The 19,281-nt window shown below is 33.4% G+C and overlaps 1 protein-coding gene across 2 annotated transcripts in view; it reads left to right on the top strand.

Moving 5' to 3' along the window:
• FER (tyrosine-protein kinase Fer) overlaps window positions 1–19,281 on the top strand; it is a 178,938-nt gene that overhangs the window by 38,142 nt on the left and 121,515 nt on the right. For both annotated transcript variants that reach the window (XM_072537447.1, XM_072537448.1), the window contains exon 2: window positions 11,057–11,247. In XM_072537447.1, coding sequence (XP_072393548.1) covers window positions 11,057–11,247 — 191 coding nt within the window. The remainder of the gene's footprint in view (window positions 1–11,056; window positions 11,248–19,281) is intronic.

Raw genomic sequence — 19,281 nt, 5'->3', positions numbered from 1 at the left:
TTTTGTTTATCTGTAATTAACTTAAAAAAAGTAATACAAAATTTGTAGTATAAATTGTTGTTTAATATGTCAAAAACCATAAATTGCAAAAAAAGAGAAAATTGGAGCAAAAAAATATATTGCAAATTACCCATGTTTCACATATCACCATAAAATGTCACAAATACGAAATGTAAACTTAAAACGAAGTGTGGCCACCACGTTGGTTTATCACAGCTCTAAATCTACTGTTCATGCTCCGAATCACATTGTTAATGTCTACTTGAGGTAGTTGTGTCCATTGTTCTCTCAGAAGCTCTTTTATTCGAAACTCATTGTAGATATTGCCCATATGTGAAGTAATTCTTCGTTGGAGCATGTCCCATACATGCTCAATGGGATTCAAGTCCGGTGGTTGTGCTGGCCACGGCAATACATCAATACCCTTGTTATCCAACCAGTTTGTTACAATATGCGCAACATATGGTCGAGCGTTATCATGCATAAAGTAAGAATTTTCTCCAACAGCAGCAGCAAACGGGCGCACGACAGGTTCAAGAATAGTGTCCAAATATTGCTGACTTGTGAGAAAAGTTCGTGGAAAAATGAGGTCAGTTCTTCCGTCAATCATGATTTCTCCCCATACTATTAATGTACCACCTCTGTATGCTTACACTTCTTAAAGTTGTCGTAATTGTTCTCCATTTCCGGGTCGTCTCCAAACTCTTGTCCTACGAGAATCTGGATGAAATCCATATCTAGACTCGTCACTAAATAAAACTGTGGCCCAGTCACTGTCAGTCCAATTCTGAAAATCTTGACACCAGGTTAATCTTGCAGCGCGATTGCTTCTAGATAGAGGTGGACATCTCAGTGGTCAACGACTACGAAGATTGGCGTCATGAAGACGATTCCTCACAGTAATGCTGCTAATTGTTACATTATGTGGAAGCTGTAATTCATTAAACAGCTCGGGTGCTGTGATTGTGGCTGCCTTCTGGCATTTAAAATTAAATATTGGTCTTGAGCAACGGTTGTAGAGCGACCACGTCCTGGATGTTGCTCGGCTGGACTCCCAGTGTCTCTAAACCGACGCCAGAAACGACTTACGACGCTTTAAGGAGGCCAGCTTGAAGGAGGCCTTACCAGCTTGAAGGAGGCCCACGGCTCTATTCATCTCGTCCAACGTTAAATGTTGTCGTTGCATGGTAAAAAGACAATATGTTTAACTCACCTATTAAGCAAGAATGGTATAATGTGACTAAAATTAAAAATAAACAAAACTTAAAAATGTCGATTTTTTTGTCCCTTATAAAAAACAATCTAAAACACGTATCGCTATCAGTTTTACAATTTTTTTTTTGATAAGAAGTGAGTGTTTGTATCAATAATTATAGTACAAGCAAATTTATATGGTCATGAAATTTCTGTCATTGGTATTGTGAAATAATTAAAATATCCGTAGACTTTTGCGTTGTGTGTAGATGATCGTGCTTGATATTTTCTGTTAACTAAATGACAACGCTATTTTTCCAAAATACGCCTGCTCTCTCCTCTGCCTATCGTTTTCGATACAACAATTCTACAACTGCATTAATCTTTGCCCAACTCCTAACTACCAACTCCAGGAACAACTCCTACTCTTCAGACACAAGGATATGATTTGACTTGGTCAAATATAAACTATACATCTGTTTTTTACTGACAGTATGTCATCTTTTTCTTCAACTTCTTTTGCCTACTACCACAGTTGGAACTCTTTTCACAAACACAAAACACAACTTTTCACAACATTTACTTTTTGGAAACTCTGCTAATTCTCCTAGTCGTATCAGAACAACTGTAATGTCGTCTCCGGGTCTTCAAATCATAATATCTATTTCTTCTCCTGGCAGGACTCACACCGACCCCTCAAACTATACATATGCAGAAGCTATACATACCAGTCGCTCTGATGAATCCTGGTAGGATGAAATACATATAAGAGAATATACAGAGGCACTATACGTGAAATCAAATCTTAACATAAGCTTATTTATAATGAAGTTTTTTAACAATTGTGTCACATTTTAGACTATTATCGTTATTATTTAATTAAAACTTTCTCGTCTAAGACTCATTCTGAAAAATATTTTATAGCTACTTTAAATTTGGCGCCTTTGCTTTCCCGGATATGTCCTCCATATTAAGAGGCCACTTTTATGAATTTTGGTGTCCTTTTCATAACGATTAGATTTCCTCTTTCGTCTTTTTGCTCGATGATACAGAGGCACTATACGTGAAATCAAAACTGTCTCTTCTTTATTTCTATTTACTTTTTATGAGTACAAGAAACCAGTTCACCAAAGATTCTTGCGTAGATGAGTAGATATGTTGTGGAATACTATTTTTAGATCCCCTATGTCGTCCTTTTCATATTTTTCATCATTTTGCCTTGCAATTTATAGAAGGCACAGATTTAAGCAAAAATCTGAAGTTTGGTTTCGTCTTCGTATTTCTACTTTGTGGATTTATATATATATATATATATATATATATATATATATATATATATATATATATATATATATTGATATGATTGGTGTTTAAAGAAAATAATTTATAAGTTATATACTAGATAATATTAGATATAACAAGTATTTGGTTATTTTAAGAAGTTATATACTAGAGAATTTATTAAAAATTATTTATGTGAGGGCATTTTTAAGAAATTAGCATATAAAAAGTATTTTTTTTATATAATTATAATGTTGTAAAATATATTAAGTGAGCCATGTGACTAGGCAACCAGATATAGGTACATACTCTGAAGTGACATTTAAGGAATGGTTATGAATATAAATGGGGTTATAATAATAAAATGTATAGTTTATTAAATTAGAATGTTAAGTTAATGATTTAAATGTATATTCTGATCTGAAAAGCCTAAATGTCAACAAAATTATCAATAGAAAATTAACGAATTCTCCAGAATGCAGAATTTGACCTTTGTTGACGGTGGAACATTCTGGATTAATGGTTATGTCTGTGGATCGAACAGATACTGTTTCCAGAAAATTCAGACATGTATGTAATAGAACAAATGGAACATGATTTCTTACCAGATGGTTCTGGAACATCCAAAAAGATATAAATACCCGGTGATTTGGATTCAGTTAGTCAATCAGTTATTAGTTAGAGGCAGTCAGAAGGCAGTTTAGTAAGAAAGTTAGTCCACTCTGTTGGTCCATTCAGTTAGTTATGAGTTACAGTTACTATGATGGCCAGTTTTAGTATGAAAATTAGTGAGAGGCAGTGAATCAGTTACAATTGTTCAATATAGTGAGTTAAATCAAGATTGGGAAACAGTATAAAGAAGGTATTATTGAAGATTAAAAATTATGTTATGTATAAATGATGATAATGGAAGAAGTATTAATTGAATATTAAAATTAAATAATATTTTGGTGATTGGATATTGATATGTTGAAAAGAAGAATAAAAATAAATGCTGTTTGCTGGTATGCTGGTTTGCCTGGTGGTTTAGAAATGCTGTGAAGATAAATATCTTAAATTGGTGGAAGCTGATAATTGGAAAAAGTAATTTCACAAAAACAAGGATAACCGAAGCTGAGAAGAAGACATTTGAGTGGTAATTATAATCTATATAGTGGAAAACAGTTCATTTAGGCATTCAGTGACAGAAAGGTACAAAATTTTGTTAATATAATTTAGTTAGGGTCATAACAATTTCAATTTTGTAGATAGTTTGTTTAAATTTTACATTGTCTATAGAATTTAATTAGTTTCATAAGAATTTCAATTTAAAGATAGTTTATTTTAAATTTACATTGGCTAGGTTAGACATATATGTGTGTTTCATAATAGATATAATAAAGATAATTTAAAAAAGTACTTACAAACTAATTCTTTGAGAACCGCGATGAAAACCCTATATATTATATTATTAAAAATACTCATTGCTCATCATTCAAACAAACAATACATCATAACAATATATATATATATATATATATATATATATATATATATATATATATATATATATATATATATTGTTATGATGTATTGTTTGTTTGAATGATGAGCAATGAGTATTTTTAATAATATAATATATAGGGTTTTCATCGCGGTTCTCAAAGAATTAGTTTGTAAGTACTTTTTTAAATTATCTTTATTATATCTATTATGAAACACACATATATGTCTAACCTAGCCAATGTAAATTTAAAATAAACTATATATATTGTAACATTTTTTTATATAATTAAAATATTAAATAATTTTTAATCCTTTTACCCCTGTTAGTGAGACGCCGATGGACGTATTTGCAAATAATATATAGGTGAGATCGTTTACCATTAGGAAATTGTATTAGAATCTACCGACTATCTCAAAAGACGGAAGGTCCGACTTATTAAAGACGCGAAGTAGTATACTTTATTGTAGGGCTTAGATAATCCTTTCCGGTGCCAAGAGGGTTCTCTTTTGATAAATTTGGCAAACATCGCCGAAAGCACGTTATAGTATTTTTCCGAGAGAACGTAATTCAGAAAGTTTTATGTTTCTCACGTTTCCAATTGCTAGTACCGTTCTTTACCTCGAACCTTTAGAACCTTGTACATTCCTAGAAATACATACAGGCTGGCCTGTCATTTGTAAGTGGTGGCTATCCCACCCTGGGGAGCTTGTGGAATTTTGAGAGGAAGAACATCACTTCTGGCAGGGCGATCTTTGAGTAAAGACGCTTGCTTATATTACCGTCTCTGTGTTATCTTACCATCTCTGTGAATTTTTTCTTTAAGTGTGTATACACTTCTTAATCTAATACCATATTAGATTAAAGATTGGTATAAACTACCTTTAATTTAATTAACTTCAGTGTTTAATACAAGTAAAGTATTTAGCTTCAGTGAAGAGAGCAGCAGTCATCAAGGTTTATCGTAAGCTGTCATAATCATATTATCTTCAACTATCTGGCGAATCTCCGTCGACTATTTCTTCTCCTGTAGTTAAGGTTAACTACTTGGTTAGCATTCAATCAAGGAACATTTAATATTTTAATACGAAGTTTCAATCAACTATTAAGAACTTCTAAATTACGAATATTTAATTCTCAGTTAATCATTAAACAACAGTGCGATACAGATAATTATCTTGAAACCAAGTGCGGGTTGGTTTAATTTTTATAATACAGAATTCTTGAAACCTTTTTGTATTCTTTAGAATTTAAATTTAATCATTTTGTTATTTGCTATAATTATTATACATTATTAACCCGTTATCTCGAGATAAACCCATAAACAGCAAAGAGATTTATATCAGCTTTAGTTGAATACTATTAAATACTATCAGGCTCTCTTCGCTGATAATTTAAACTGTGCATGATATAGGAAGACCAAGGAAGAGCTGGATAGACGAAGCGAGAACCGATACTAAAGAGATATTGAGGCTGGATAGCTGAAGGAGAGCAGCCAAGGAAAGGGAAGCTTGGAGACGGATGCTGGGGGAGGCCAGGGTCCCACTTGGGCTTTAGCGCTATAGGAAAGAGAGAGAGAGAGATAAAGAGAGAGTGAGAGATAGAGAGAAAGAAGAGAGAGAGTTGTTCCTTATTTCGTTATTTTTTTTTTGTTATATTTCCCCTCATTAGGAAATTGTAATAAAAATTGTATAACCACGTGTAAAACATATTTTTAACATTTTAGTTTCCTATCTCGATGGTTAGTATTCAAGTATTAGTTACCCATTAGTATTCTAAAAACATGTTTAAATAATGCGAAGTCAGTGACTGAACAAAAATGTTTTGGTATATATTTATATATGTATGCGTCTGAGAACTTAAGTTGATTTACATTCCATATGGATATCTTATATAATACTGAATTGTATAAAATATCGAAATATACAAAAAATATTATGTTACCTCGAACTTTCTCTTAATTTACAAAGTAATTAAATTCAAGAAACTTATTCATAACGTTATTTTCTGATTCAAATTTGTTAATTTTCTGTCTGATTCTTTAATAATTCAGTCGTGAGAACAGTAAGATTAAAATACAATAACATGCTTATATAACACATAGTTTCTGTATGTAAAATGTGTTATTCGAAAAATGTTGGTTACCAAATACATAATAGTCATATACTTCTTTAACTTCTACTATATCCTTATACTATTTAAAGGTTCGTTTTTATTGTCCGTATCTTCTATATTTTGTTTTTTTTTCCTCCAGGCTAGGAGCCTTTTCAATTTGTCCTATTTAAAAATATTTAGAAGTAATATTTTTATTCTTAAGTATTATTAAAAGTATTACACTAGTTCCAATTTTACCACTGTTGTTGATTCCCATTACGAGGCGTACATTAAAAGTTTTGCATAGAGCCATCTAGCGGAAGTTAGCTGACTATCATCATTACTGACTTTACAACTCTTCGTGAATTTTTGCCGCGTTTACTATTGCCTTCCATTCTTGTCGGCCCTGAACCAGTATTTCTCATTACCTCACTATCATTTTCTCCAGATCCTCCCGGACTGTATCTTTCCACCTTTTTCTAGGTCGTCCTACTCATCTTCTCCCATCTGGTGATTGCTGCGTATGACATGTCCTGCTCGTCTTAGTCTATTAACCTTTATATGTCTCAATAGATTTTCCTTTCGGAAGAGAGAAACTCTAACATTGTTGTGTCTGTGCCTTCATTCGTTTGTCATGCTATATCTGCAAGAATTTTATGTTTTCATTCCAACAATTGATTTCTTTTTTTTTGTTAGCGTCCATGTTTCGCTTCTGTACCCGACTGTTGATCGTATTACGGTTTTGTATATCTGAATTTTTGAACCTCATGAGAGAAGTTGTGCCCTCATTAGATGTTGCATTGAAAATAAAGTTCTGTTTATCATAATATGCGCGTTTTAACTACTCATTCTACTTTGTTGTTATTGGTGATTGTTCCTCCTAGATATTTAAATTTTTAACCACCTCGAAGTTATGATCATTTATAGTAATATTTTGCCTTATTCGCCTTCGCTCTTATGAAATGACCATGTAACTTATTTTATCTTAATTTACTTTTAGACCGATTAATGTAGCTTCTTAAAAGCTGGAAAAAAATCCTTAACGTCTAATGTTGATTGTGCTCCTACATCTAGATCTTCGGCAAATTCGAGAACGATTTTTTCTGTTTAAAATCTATAAAAATCTTATGCACGTCTTGATTATACTCCAAATACTTCTCAAGCACTGGTCTAATGGTAAATATTTGATCAATTGTCGATCTTCCAAGCCTGAACCCACACTGGTAGTCACCAAAGATTTCTTCTTCTTCTTCTTCTTCTTCTTCTAGTTCCATGACCGTTATCGATCGTTGGATATCATGTTGGCTACCATATTCGCTATCGTGACTTTATTGACAGCAGCTCTAAATAACGATGTAGTTGATTTTCCATACCATTGATTTAGATTTTTCAGCCATGATGTTCTTCTTCTACCAGGACCACGATTACCTTGGATCTTTCCCTGAATGATCAGATGTAAAAGATCATATTTTTCAGGTGTCTCATAATGTGACCGAAGTATTCTAGCTTGCGTTTCTTTATTATTTTGACCAGTTGTGTTGTTTGGTTCAGCCGTCTAATTACCTCATCATTTCTAACTCTGTCGACCCAGCTTATTTTCAGTAGTCGTCTGTATACCCACATCTCAAAGGCTGTCAAGTGTTTAAGGATAGCCTCAGTTAGAATCCACGCTTCCACTCCATACAGCAGGACAGGAAAGATGTAACAATATATCATTCGAACTACAAGGTCAATGCTAAGATCGTGAATGCAAAGTACGTTTCTCATTTTTAGCTCGGGCTTGTTCTATTCGGCTTTTAATTTCTGCGTTTGGATCCCAGCTCTCATTGATATTACTGCCGAGATACACGAGTTTCTCTACTCTGTCCAGTATGGCATCTCCGACTTTTATACCGTCATCCTGTATATAATTTTGTTTGCTAACTATCATATATTTAGTTTTCTTAACGTTGAGTTTTAATCCATACTGATCACAAACATTTCTTCGGCGGATCGTATTGCTTTCTGAACATACGATGGCCGTTATATAACATATAAAGCCATCAGAGAAGGAGGATGAATATATATGTTCAATCTAGAACTCGCTGGTTTTCTTCCTTTCGTATTGGATATGTATATTGCCATAGAAAATAAAAGCGAGAGGAATAAACTCTATTTAAAAAGTAAAATTAATAAACAAATTATATATACATAAAGATTATATAAATCCCTAATATTTACAAATTAAAATATGCGTGATACAGATACAAAAAAAAGTAGTTTCATAACCCAGGTTGCTTTATAAAAGGTGAGAACTAGCGTAAAACACAGCTGTTTTCGAAAACTAAATATTATGAGACGAATTGTGGATATATATATATATATATATATATATATATATATATATATATATCACACAAACTAAACAGTTTGTCTACAAAAGAAATGAGGAATATACCTACTAAAATATGATACGGCAGATAAGACAAATACTATTATAGTATAAATTATAAATAGACACAAATGGTTAAACAAAACTACAATTATTATACAATATAGTAAATCCGTGTTTAAATAAACGTAAAATGTTCTGATACAGTTAAATTTAAATGTTCCAAATAAAGATTAAAATGTCTCTCGATTCACGGTACAAGATTCAATGTTCATGAATGAACGTATTTAAATATAACACCAATAAAATGCATATACTAGTAAACGGTACTCGATATAGCAGCAAACAGTTTCGGCAACAAATGGTGTAGGTTGTACTTTACCAGCAACCACAAAAGTATAGTAAGTATGGAAGCGGAACAGACCTCCCCCCTCACTAAGACTCGACTGGCTTGTTTGGACGATGGAACGACTCTCTGATGAAATGACTCCAAAAACGGCGGTTAGTTCAAGAAATATTTTTACCAGTTGACGCTACGTATGGGCGATAATTACCCAAGCGATCGGCAATTTTAACGAAAGACACTCATTTATCTACGCTTCATTGTTAACATACAATGTATGAAAGAACAGCCTTTTGTTTGCAATAATGTATTAATAACCGTTTATTGTTCGATAGCGTCTGTGCTTTTGTACGCGAAATCTTAGCCAACCCTTAGTTGCAAAATTGCAACAGATGGTAGTTATCTTTTTAGCAATATCGAAACCAATATCTTCAACCTTGTACTGATGACTGAAATTCCTCTATAGTTCATCCATGAGTCCTTTTTTCCTGTCTTATATATTGGCATAATAATACTGTCACACACCATTCTTTCGGCATTATTTATTGTTGCCAGACCTTTTTATTAGTCGATGAAGTTTACTTCATATGTCCGCCTTTTTTAATTAACTCTGTGTCAATATTGTCCAGCCTCGAGCATTTATCGTTTTTTAGGGTTTTTATAGCACTTCTAATTTCTTATATAATTTTATCTTATCTTATATATTTCTTATAATTTCTTATAGGCTTGATGGACCTATTTCTATTTCGACCTTTTGATACTCATTTTTTTCTGTGTCCATCGTTTTCATAGATTTCATCAGTAACGTTTCGGATACTCAGGAGTTCTTCAAAACATTCAGCCCATCTTTCGATTATTATATTTTCGGCTGTGAGCATTTCTCCATTTTTGTCTCTCACGAAATTGGGTGTCCTTATATAAGAACCTCTCATATGTTGTCTTACATCTCTATAGAATATTTTACTTTGATTTAGACTATGTTCTCCTTTTCCTTTTTTAATTTGTTGTTTTAGATATTGTATTTTCTTTTTTTTTGTGTTCTTCTAGCTATGGCTCTCTTTCTATTGAACTGTTGTTTCTATTGTTCTTTCGAATTTTGCGTCAAACTGTTTTTTGTTTTCTCTTTTCTTCCGATAGATGTCTCTGTTGCGTCTGGAAGAGTTCTTTTTATGGAGTGCTATTTCTGATCTAAATCATCACTTCCATTTTCATTTATTGCCAAAACCTAAAACATATTTCTTATTTCTAGTTGATTTTGTCTTCCCCTATCTTCTTCTTCCAGCTTCGCCACATTTCACCTTTCGACCTTCATCTGTTTATCTATTGTTTTTGTTGAAATTCTGATTCTGAGCTTGGCCTTCCAGAGGAAATGGTCCGTGTCGCTATCTGGCCTTCGCATAGTTTTCACTCCATCATGCTTCTAGGATGTCTCTTTCTTATCAAAATATTGAGAATATACTGAGAATATAATTAAATTAGACTATTTATTCCTTAGTCTTATAATACAGATTGTTTCATTAACTGGTTTATCCTCTGGTCTGATTGCAGTCTTTCATTGTCTACAAAACCACATCCTTTTTCATGTCGAGTTTCATGTCCAGACCACAATACTAATGACATGCATATTTTTCCAGACCCTGTCCATCTCATTTCTTGAATGGCTAGTCTCTAGTCTTCTAGTTGTTTTATGTCTGTTTCAGGTGGGTACCAATTTAATACGTTCCATGTTTCTAATAGAATATCCTTTGCCCGTAGTTTTAGTTGTTTGGTTTGATAATGTGTCTTATTCCGAGGCAATAATAACATTCGTTTAGTAACATTACTGTTATATATGTATGGACCGCTGGCGCGAAGGAAACCCCCCTTTTCGGAGAACCATATCTCCCTTCCTCGTTTGCCCTAACCCTGTCTTTCACTAGGGTTGGTTACCCAATCTCCAGAAAGGTTGATCAGGCGTCTGGGGTTCACCCGTGTGGTCAAGAATACAGTTCTTGGATATCCGGATGGGGGAATAACTGGAGACAGCATCTTATAATGCATCAGTACCCCTTTAAACTCTGACTTAATAAATTTTGACATTTCTTGCATTAACCAACATTGACAGATTGAAAATTCATCGGCACGTATAACATCCGAGTATTTTAAGGCGAAAAGCATCGATTTGGTGGGCCATCCTGCATACAGTTCTGACCGTGAAATTTTTATGCGTTCCAGAAAATAACAAAAAAAAAACATTATTATTATACATAAGTATAAAAAAATATATTAAATAAAATTTTATTTATTTCAGGAAGCCTTATGGCCAACTCTTGGAGGAACATGATGGACGAAATGGATAATACCGCTAAAGTAATACGCCAAAACGCAGACAGTATCGAGAACAAATGCCTAGATACTCTCAATACATTGTATGCCGAAAAACGAAAAGCTAGAAAACTATACCAAGAAGAACATACTAGGATTTTACAACAATTTACACATGTAAGTAGAATAAATGAGTGTATAATCTATTTCTTAATGTCTGATATCGAACGCTAAATGGCAAAAAATTATAAGTAATTAGAAAGTAAATCATAGTGCACAGTGTGCAGTTCACGTAAGGATTTTTATCATATAATTATCTAGTGCATATGAAATATAATTATAATAAAAATTAAACGTTAAAAAGTTTAAAATGTAAGGTCTTTAAAGTCATTTTGCAACTACACTGACTGAATGTCAATTTGTTTCGAAATCATTGTTTCAGAATGTCAATTTCAAGACCAAAATAACACTAAGCTATAAATCTGAAGGGGGCACGTGCTGTGATATATGTGTGTGCAATAAATATATATATATATATATATATATATATATATATATATATATATATATATATATCTATATAAGGATTTTTACAGCTGTCGCCGCCTTCCTTCTTTCAGCCAACGTCTCCAGTCCTTTCTGTTCTGCCATTCTCTATCTCTAAGGTCTCGTCTTTCCATGGCCTCGTCCACTTCATCCCTCCATGATCTTCGGGGTCTACCTCTTTTCCTCCTTTCTTCCAATCCGAAATCTTTGCTATCCACCTTATATGATCTGTTCTTCTCACATGTCCATACCAAATTAAACGTTTTTCTTCGATGTAGCTGAGTATGTCTTGTTCTACTGCCATTGTTCGTTTTATCTCCTCATTTCTGATGCGATCCATTTTTGTCACTCTGCAGCTTCTTCTCATGAACTCTATTTCAGTTGCTGTGATTTTGGATCTGTTTCGTTTATTTATTACCCAATTCTCTGCTCCATAGGTCTTTATACTGCGTACCAAGGTGTTATAAATTCTCTTCTTTGTATTTCTGGTAATCTGTCTATCCCACAGTACCCCGTTCATTTGTTTAATACATGTTCTTGTCTGTGCTAATCTGCTGGTTATCTCTTGCTCGGTGGTTCCATTTTTTGAGAGTATAAATCCTAAATATTTGAATTTGTCAGTGCCGTTAATTTCCCTAGTATCGTCCATTTCCAAGTTTCTCACTGGTTCTTGCTCTGTTGTTAAATATTCGGTCTTTTCTAGATTTATTTTCAGTCCATTTTTTGTGTATTCCTTTTCTAATTTTTGGAGCATATAGCACAGATCTTCTTCATCTTGAGCCCTTACCACTTGGTCATCTGCAAAGCTTAATGTGTACAAGAAGTTGTCCCGGATTGGTATTCCCATCCCTTCACATTTCCTTTTCCATGGTTTTAATATTTGTTCGAGGAATATCTTGGACAGTGTCGAAGATGTAGAGCATCCCTGCAATAAGCCTTTTGTGGTCTTAAATTCGTTGGAGTATTTATTGCCGGTTTTAACTCTTACCTTGTTGTTGTTGTAAAGGTTTTTTACGGCTTCTATTAACCTCTGAGTTATTCCGATTTCCTTCATCGTGTTCCATAGTTATTTTCTGGGGACCGTGTCATATGCCTTTTTTAAATATATGAATGCCATGTGTACTGGTCTATTTTTTGCCATTTTTTTTTTCAATTAATTGTTGGAGTGTATATATGTGGTAATGCAAGATCTTCCTGCCGTGAACCCCGCCTTATCTTCTCCGATTTTATTTGAGATAGATTTTTCCAGTTTTTCTTTTAGTATTTTTCCATATAACCTGCCCATACATGCTATCACACTGATGCCTCTGTAGTTCCCGCATTTCTTCTTATCTCCCTTTTTATGTATCGAGGTTATATATGCTTTGGACCATTCATCTGGTATTTCGTTCAGGTTTATAGCGTTACTGAACATTTCGTGTATAATTCTGTGTAGTTTGTCCGTTCCGTACTTAATTAGTTTATTAAGAATTCCTCCTGGTCCCCCTGATTTTTTGTTCTTTAAAGTCTTTATGGCATTCTTTACTTCGATTAATGTTATCTCAATCTGTTCTTCATTCTGATTTTGTTGTTGTTCCTGTTCTGTGTCTGTCTCTATGAAATCTGGGCGGTTTTCTGTGAGTAGTTCTTTATAGTAGTCTTCCCACTCTTTTTCTGATATGTATTGTATTTGGAACTTTTCGTTGTTATTCTTCCTTAAAGATTTCAGTATTTTCCAGGATTCCGAATTCCTTGTCCCTCCTGTGTATTGTTCAATTTGTGCACATGTTTCTTCTCATTCTTCATTCTTTTCTTTTGTCCTTCTTCGTTTTACTTCTCTGTTTTTCTCTTTGTACTTCTGTGTGCCTTCTGGGGATTGGGTGCTCATACTTTTTATATATCGAATTTCCTTCTACTCAATAAATTTTTTTGTTTCTTTGTTTATTTTTACTTTGTGTTGGGTATTTCTTTTCTCAAGTTTCCCCAAAGCTTCTAATGCCGCCTTTTTTATGCTGTGTTTGACGTGCTCGTACGTTTCTTTGACGTTTCTGAAACCGAAATCCTGTAACTTCTGGTCCAGTCTTCTCTGGTATAGGTCCGTTATGGATTCCTCTTGAAGTAAATTTATGTTAAACTTCATTTCTTCTTCTTTCTGTTCATTTTCTATTTGGTCTTCTTCGTGTTCTGTCTTCCTTCTAGTTTGGGTGTTCAACGTGTAGAGAAACCCCATTTGTGAAATTATTAATCGGTGGTCAGTGCCACATTCGACTCCTCTCTTTATTCGTGTATCTCTAATTTTGATAGTACTGCTGACAATTATGTAATCGATAATGGATCTGATGTTTCTTGTTGTTTGTACATACGTGTATCTATATATGTCCTTATGTCTGAAAAAGCCGTTAGTAATTTTCAGATTGTTCAGTTCGCACAGGTCAATTAGTCTTTCTCCATTATCGTTTGTCACATCTTCTCCAAAACGGCCTATCGTGCTATCATTTTGTCGTTTCCCTGTTCTTCCATTGAGGTCCCCTGCTATTATTATTTCTTGTGTTGGTCTCACTTTTCCGATCTCTTCTTGTAAGGTATCCATGACTGTTATCCATATATATATATATATATATATATATATATATATATATATATATATATATATATATATATATATATATACCATATTTCAATGTAGACTAATTAGTTGGTACAATCATTTCCTTTATTTCGTTTGTGACACCATGAAGTGAGTAATCTCCTAAAGATACATCCGAAACGAACGAAAGCATCTTACAATCATAATAATTATCACGGAGTGAAGAAGTCAATTGGCTGAAATGGGCTTGATACGATTATTAAATGGAACATATTAAGGATTTATTAGTCTGTCGTTTAATTTTCATACACCCAGACAATATTCGTTGAACCATTTCCATTGTATTGTACAAGCTAGTAAAGGATAAGTTTATAATAAAAGATTAATCTCTTTGGCAGAAAATATACCTAGTATAGGTATTGGTTTTTTTAATTGTTTCAAAATTGAGCAAATTTAATTAATTTATTTATAAAACAATTACAGATTGTTCGATAATAATAATACATGAATAATAACATGAATAATCAAACAACTAAGAAATGAGAGCAAGCTTTGTTGTTAATAATATCCTTAGGTTCAATCAATATCAGAAAGTAATAAACGTAGGATATATAACACATTTGTTAAATGACTTTCCTATCATCATCATCAACAGCCGATTTGAGTTTGTGCTGAACATAACAACCTCCTGGTTGTTGTGTTGCTGACAACTGCTGACCATTTTGTTATAGGACGTCCTCGATTACGATAAGCATCGTGTTTAAGTTTTCATTCATCTTGGTTTTATTCACTGTCTCCATTCAGGTAGTTTTCTTAGTTCATCTTCCATCTCTGACTCTGGCAGCACTTATTCAATTTGCGTGCCATACGCTGAAATATGTTTGGCCAGTACAAGGTTGTTCATGTATTGTGTTTAAGAAAAGTTAACTTTACGGCCAAATCGTGCTCAAGAGCTCTGGAATGGAGATAAACTCCCCATGTATGTTAACTTCAATGTTTTGGTAATTGTTTTATTCTCATAGGACTCTGCAAAAAAGCGGTGAATAGTTTAGGAGCGATGGTTTGTCCTTGCCTAATAACCTTCTCCAATACTTTTCTATACTAAATCACTCCTTCTTCTCTCCCAATAGCAGACATAACATTGGGTAGGCTTTAATTAGGTGGGTGCACAAGAGATTCCGTAATGGATGCCTATCAGTTAAAAGTTACCCCGGTGCTAAAATATCGTCAGATCATGTTTCTGATTGATAAATTTAGGTTTACATTTGAAAAAGTTACAAAAAAGAATAGTAATAAAAAATATGATATGAGAAGACTAAAAGATAACGAAACGAAAGATACAGTCGCACGGAATCTTTCAGAAAAGCTAAGTAACATGGAGCAAACATATAATCCAGAAGAATCACTCTAGAATATATGTGAAACTTTTAACAAGATCAAAGAACATCTAATAGAAAATAAAGAGAAGAGGAAAAGTTCTCATGGAAGAAATAAGAAAATCAAAAAACAAAAGAATCTCCAAAAATATTCAAAGACAAATAAGAACCGAATACGAAAGGCCAAAGAGAATTGGCTAAAAACACAATGTGAAGAGATAGAGTTGTTAAAACAAAAACACGATACATTTAATATGCTTAAAAAAGGTAAAAAAGCAAGTGGTCTTCAAAAATCCAACACAACTAGTATACTGCCAGATCAATAGGGGAACATCATAATAGATAAAATTCAAGAAATATGCATATGGACCAAATACATATAAGAACTTTTTGATGATAATAGGTCCGAACAACCTCCGTCCTACATATGTAATGACCACTTACTAATCACATCAGATGAAGTGGAAAAAGCAATATCACAACTAAAAGATGACAAAGCTCCTAGACCTGAGAATTCATATACTGAACTCGTAAAGAAAACAAAATCCGTATCCTGCGGAGAATGCGAAGAAAAAATCAGCCATACACAGTTTGGTTTTCGGAAAGCAGTGGATACAACAGAGGTTTTCTTTAGCATACAAGTGTTGTTTCAACGATTTGCGATATTTATGCATGCTTCATTGATTATCATAAAGCGTTTGATACAGTGAAACACGACAAGCTGATGGAGATATTAACAAATATTGGAATAAACACCTGTGATCTAAGAATTATTAGCAATCTTTACTGGAATCAAACATCGTGTATCCGTATAGAGGCAGGAGAATCCGATGATATCAAAATCAAACGTGGGATCCGACAGGGATGTATACTATCACCCCTTTTGTTCAACATATACTCTGAGGAAATCTTTCAAGAAGGAGGATGTTGAAGCCGGAAGTCGAACTAACAGATAATGTATAAATAACATCAGATACGCAGATGACACGGTGGTATTCGCTGACAGTTATGAAGCCCTCCAGAAGTTAATGAATAGAATCACAGTAGTGAGTCAGAGATATGGACTTTCATTGAATATTAAGAAAACAAAATGTATGATGATCTCTAAGAAGGAACAGCAAATTTAAAGAATCAGTATGAATGGCCACTCAATAGAAAGAGTAAAAACATACACCTACCTTGGTATGAACGTCAATGAAAATTGGGACTATTTCCTAAAAATCAAATGTAGGAGAGAGAAAGCAAGACTTGCATTTCAAACAATGGCTAAGCTATTCAAATACCATGATTTATCAGATACAGTATGTTATATCTTTCCTATACTGTTGCATTGAGTTGAGTCGTGTACAGACGCTACCTGCAAAAAAATTGAGGCTTTCGAAATGTCGCTTTATCGTCAATCCTGAAGATATCCTATACCGGCCACGTTACTAACCAGGACGTTTTATTAAGAATACAAAAAGACAAAGAGTTGTTAACCACAATAAAAAAGCCAAAATCGAATACCTCGGCCACAATATAAGGAACACGAATGATATGGGTTGCTGCAATTATTTCTACAAGGAAAAGTAGAAGGAAAACGGAGATCAGGAAGGCGAAGGATTTCCTGGCTGAAAAATCTACAAACATGGTTCAACACAATAACCACAAATCTTGTCAGAGCAGCAGTTTGCAAAATACAGATTACCATGATGATCGCCAACATCCAAAACGGATAGGTGCTACAAGAAGAAGAAGGCTTTAGTTGTTTTTTTGATTTTGGATGCCCAAGGAAATGGGGCATCTGAGAGGGCCTTGTGGCAGAGCAACTTTAGTAGGGGTTGACGTTATGACGCCTTTCTCCCTGGAGGTCTTCAGCTGTAGACCAATTTTTTTCTCCCGATATATTATTTCCACTCTATTTTATCCTTAATGTTCAATTGAGAAATGCAATACTTTTCTTTAAATAGCAAATAACCAAAATAACTCTGTTTCTTATTTAATCGTTCTTTTTCTATGGTTTTAGTCTATTTAGAACTTCTTAATTTGTTTTTCGTGCCGTACAAGGAATTTTTAAAATTCTTCGGTGCACTCACATTTAAAATGCCTTTAAATTACTCAGACTCTTTATGTTTTAAATTCAAGTATCACCTCCATAGGGAACAACGGATCAAACAAAACATTTTACAACCACGGATCTTGAATCTATCTCTAGCTTGAGCAATTCTCGCTTTATTTCTAGTTCTGGGTCAAATTTGTAGTTAATCTAGCAGGCAAGGTATTTGTAATGGTTTACCTGATGTAATATCTTTCCATTCCTCACATTTAAAATACCTTTAAATTATTCAGACTCTTTATGTTTTAAATTCAAGTATCAACTCCATACGGAACAACGGATCAAACAAAACATTTTACAACCACGGATCTTGAATCTATCTCTAGCTTGAGCAATTCTCGCTTTATTTCTTGTTCTGGATCAAATTTGTAGTTAATCTAGCAGGCAAGGTATTTGTAATGGTTTACCTGTTGTAATATCTTTCCATTTATTAGTCTAGGTAAAGGAACATTTCGCTTCTTTTCGATGACTATTATTTTGGTTTTTTTTCTTGTTAATCTTCAGTCCAAATACTCGACAAGCATTATTAGGTTAATCTAGATTTTCTTTAAGTTTGTGTCTGCTAAAAATTAGTGTCTTTTAAAATAGTTTCTAGTTTTCTCAGAAAAAGCTGTTAAAATACTTGGAAAATAGGCAACACGCTAATTGGGCGATATAATGAATGACACTTTCGCGTGGTCTTTATTTGGTTTTGGAATAAGAACAATTTGGGCAACTTGCAATTCTAATAAAAAGTAACCTATTCTTAATACTGAATTAAATATATAAGTAATTAAACGTACGCCTTAGAAATCGAAATGTCAAAATAAAACAAAAAATTGGTTATTACAGTTCATCGCGATTTATTCTCATGTAAAAAGATTCAATGAATGCTGATTTATTTCCCATATTTAAAATTTCGTGTGCTACACGTATCTGGAAGTTCAGTCGTTATTGCGTCTACTATTTCTTTTCTTTTAAATAAATTTAATTACTATAAAGAAATGTAACGCGTGCTAAATTAAAATTATGGAGATCATACCCGATAGTTGTGTCAAAGATGTAATCTACTCACACGATCCGTAATTCAACGCCCATTAAAAATCACTTACGACTTTTGTTGTAGCCAGTTCTCACGCAGTTTTTACAGCCAGTGGAGAAAATAATCAAGCAATTAAGAAAACACCTTTATCTTTTTAACAATTTCATGATGAGCGCGTTCGAAACATTTAATATGTGTAATGTAACCTTTATACAGTATGTCGAAACAGCAAAACGATGTTTCCGTTACGACTGACAGAGCTGAATAACTAATGCGTAAATGTCCATTGCAATTCGTCGAAATGCATAAGGTAATGAATTAAACAATTTTTAACATTTTTGACACACTTTCTGTTTTTTAATAACACATGTTTAATATTCTTGTCTTCGAAAAAAAAAATGTGTCTATTAGACTTATAATAATATAGCAGTGAAATATGCATCGATAGTATAGTAGGTATGTTGTCCTCCGACTACTCAAAGAGTGCAGTTTTAGATAATTTGATTCACATCATTTTAATGTAGGTGCAAAAAATAGTAGCAGTATAATAATATGCACTAATTGAAAAAAAAACCTTTACAGTGCTAGAGACGAAGAAATATGCACG

Source organism: Diabrotica undecimpunctata, chromosome 7, assembly GCF_040954645.1.
Source record: "Diabrotica undecimpunctata isolate CICGRU chromosome 7, icDiaUnde3, whole genome shotgun sequence".
Taxonomy (NCBI): Eukaryota; Metazoa; Arthropoda; class Insecta; order Coleoptera; family Chrysomelidae; genus Diabrotica; species Diabrotica undecimpunctata.
The sequence above is the reverse complement of the archived record's forward strand: the minus strand, read 5'-3'. Positions and strand labels throughout refer to the sequence as shown.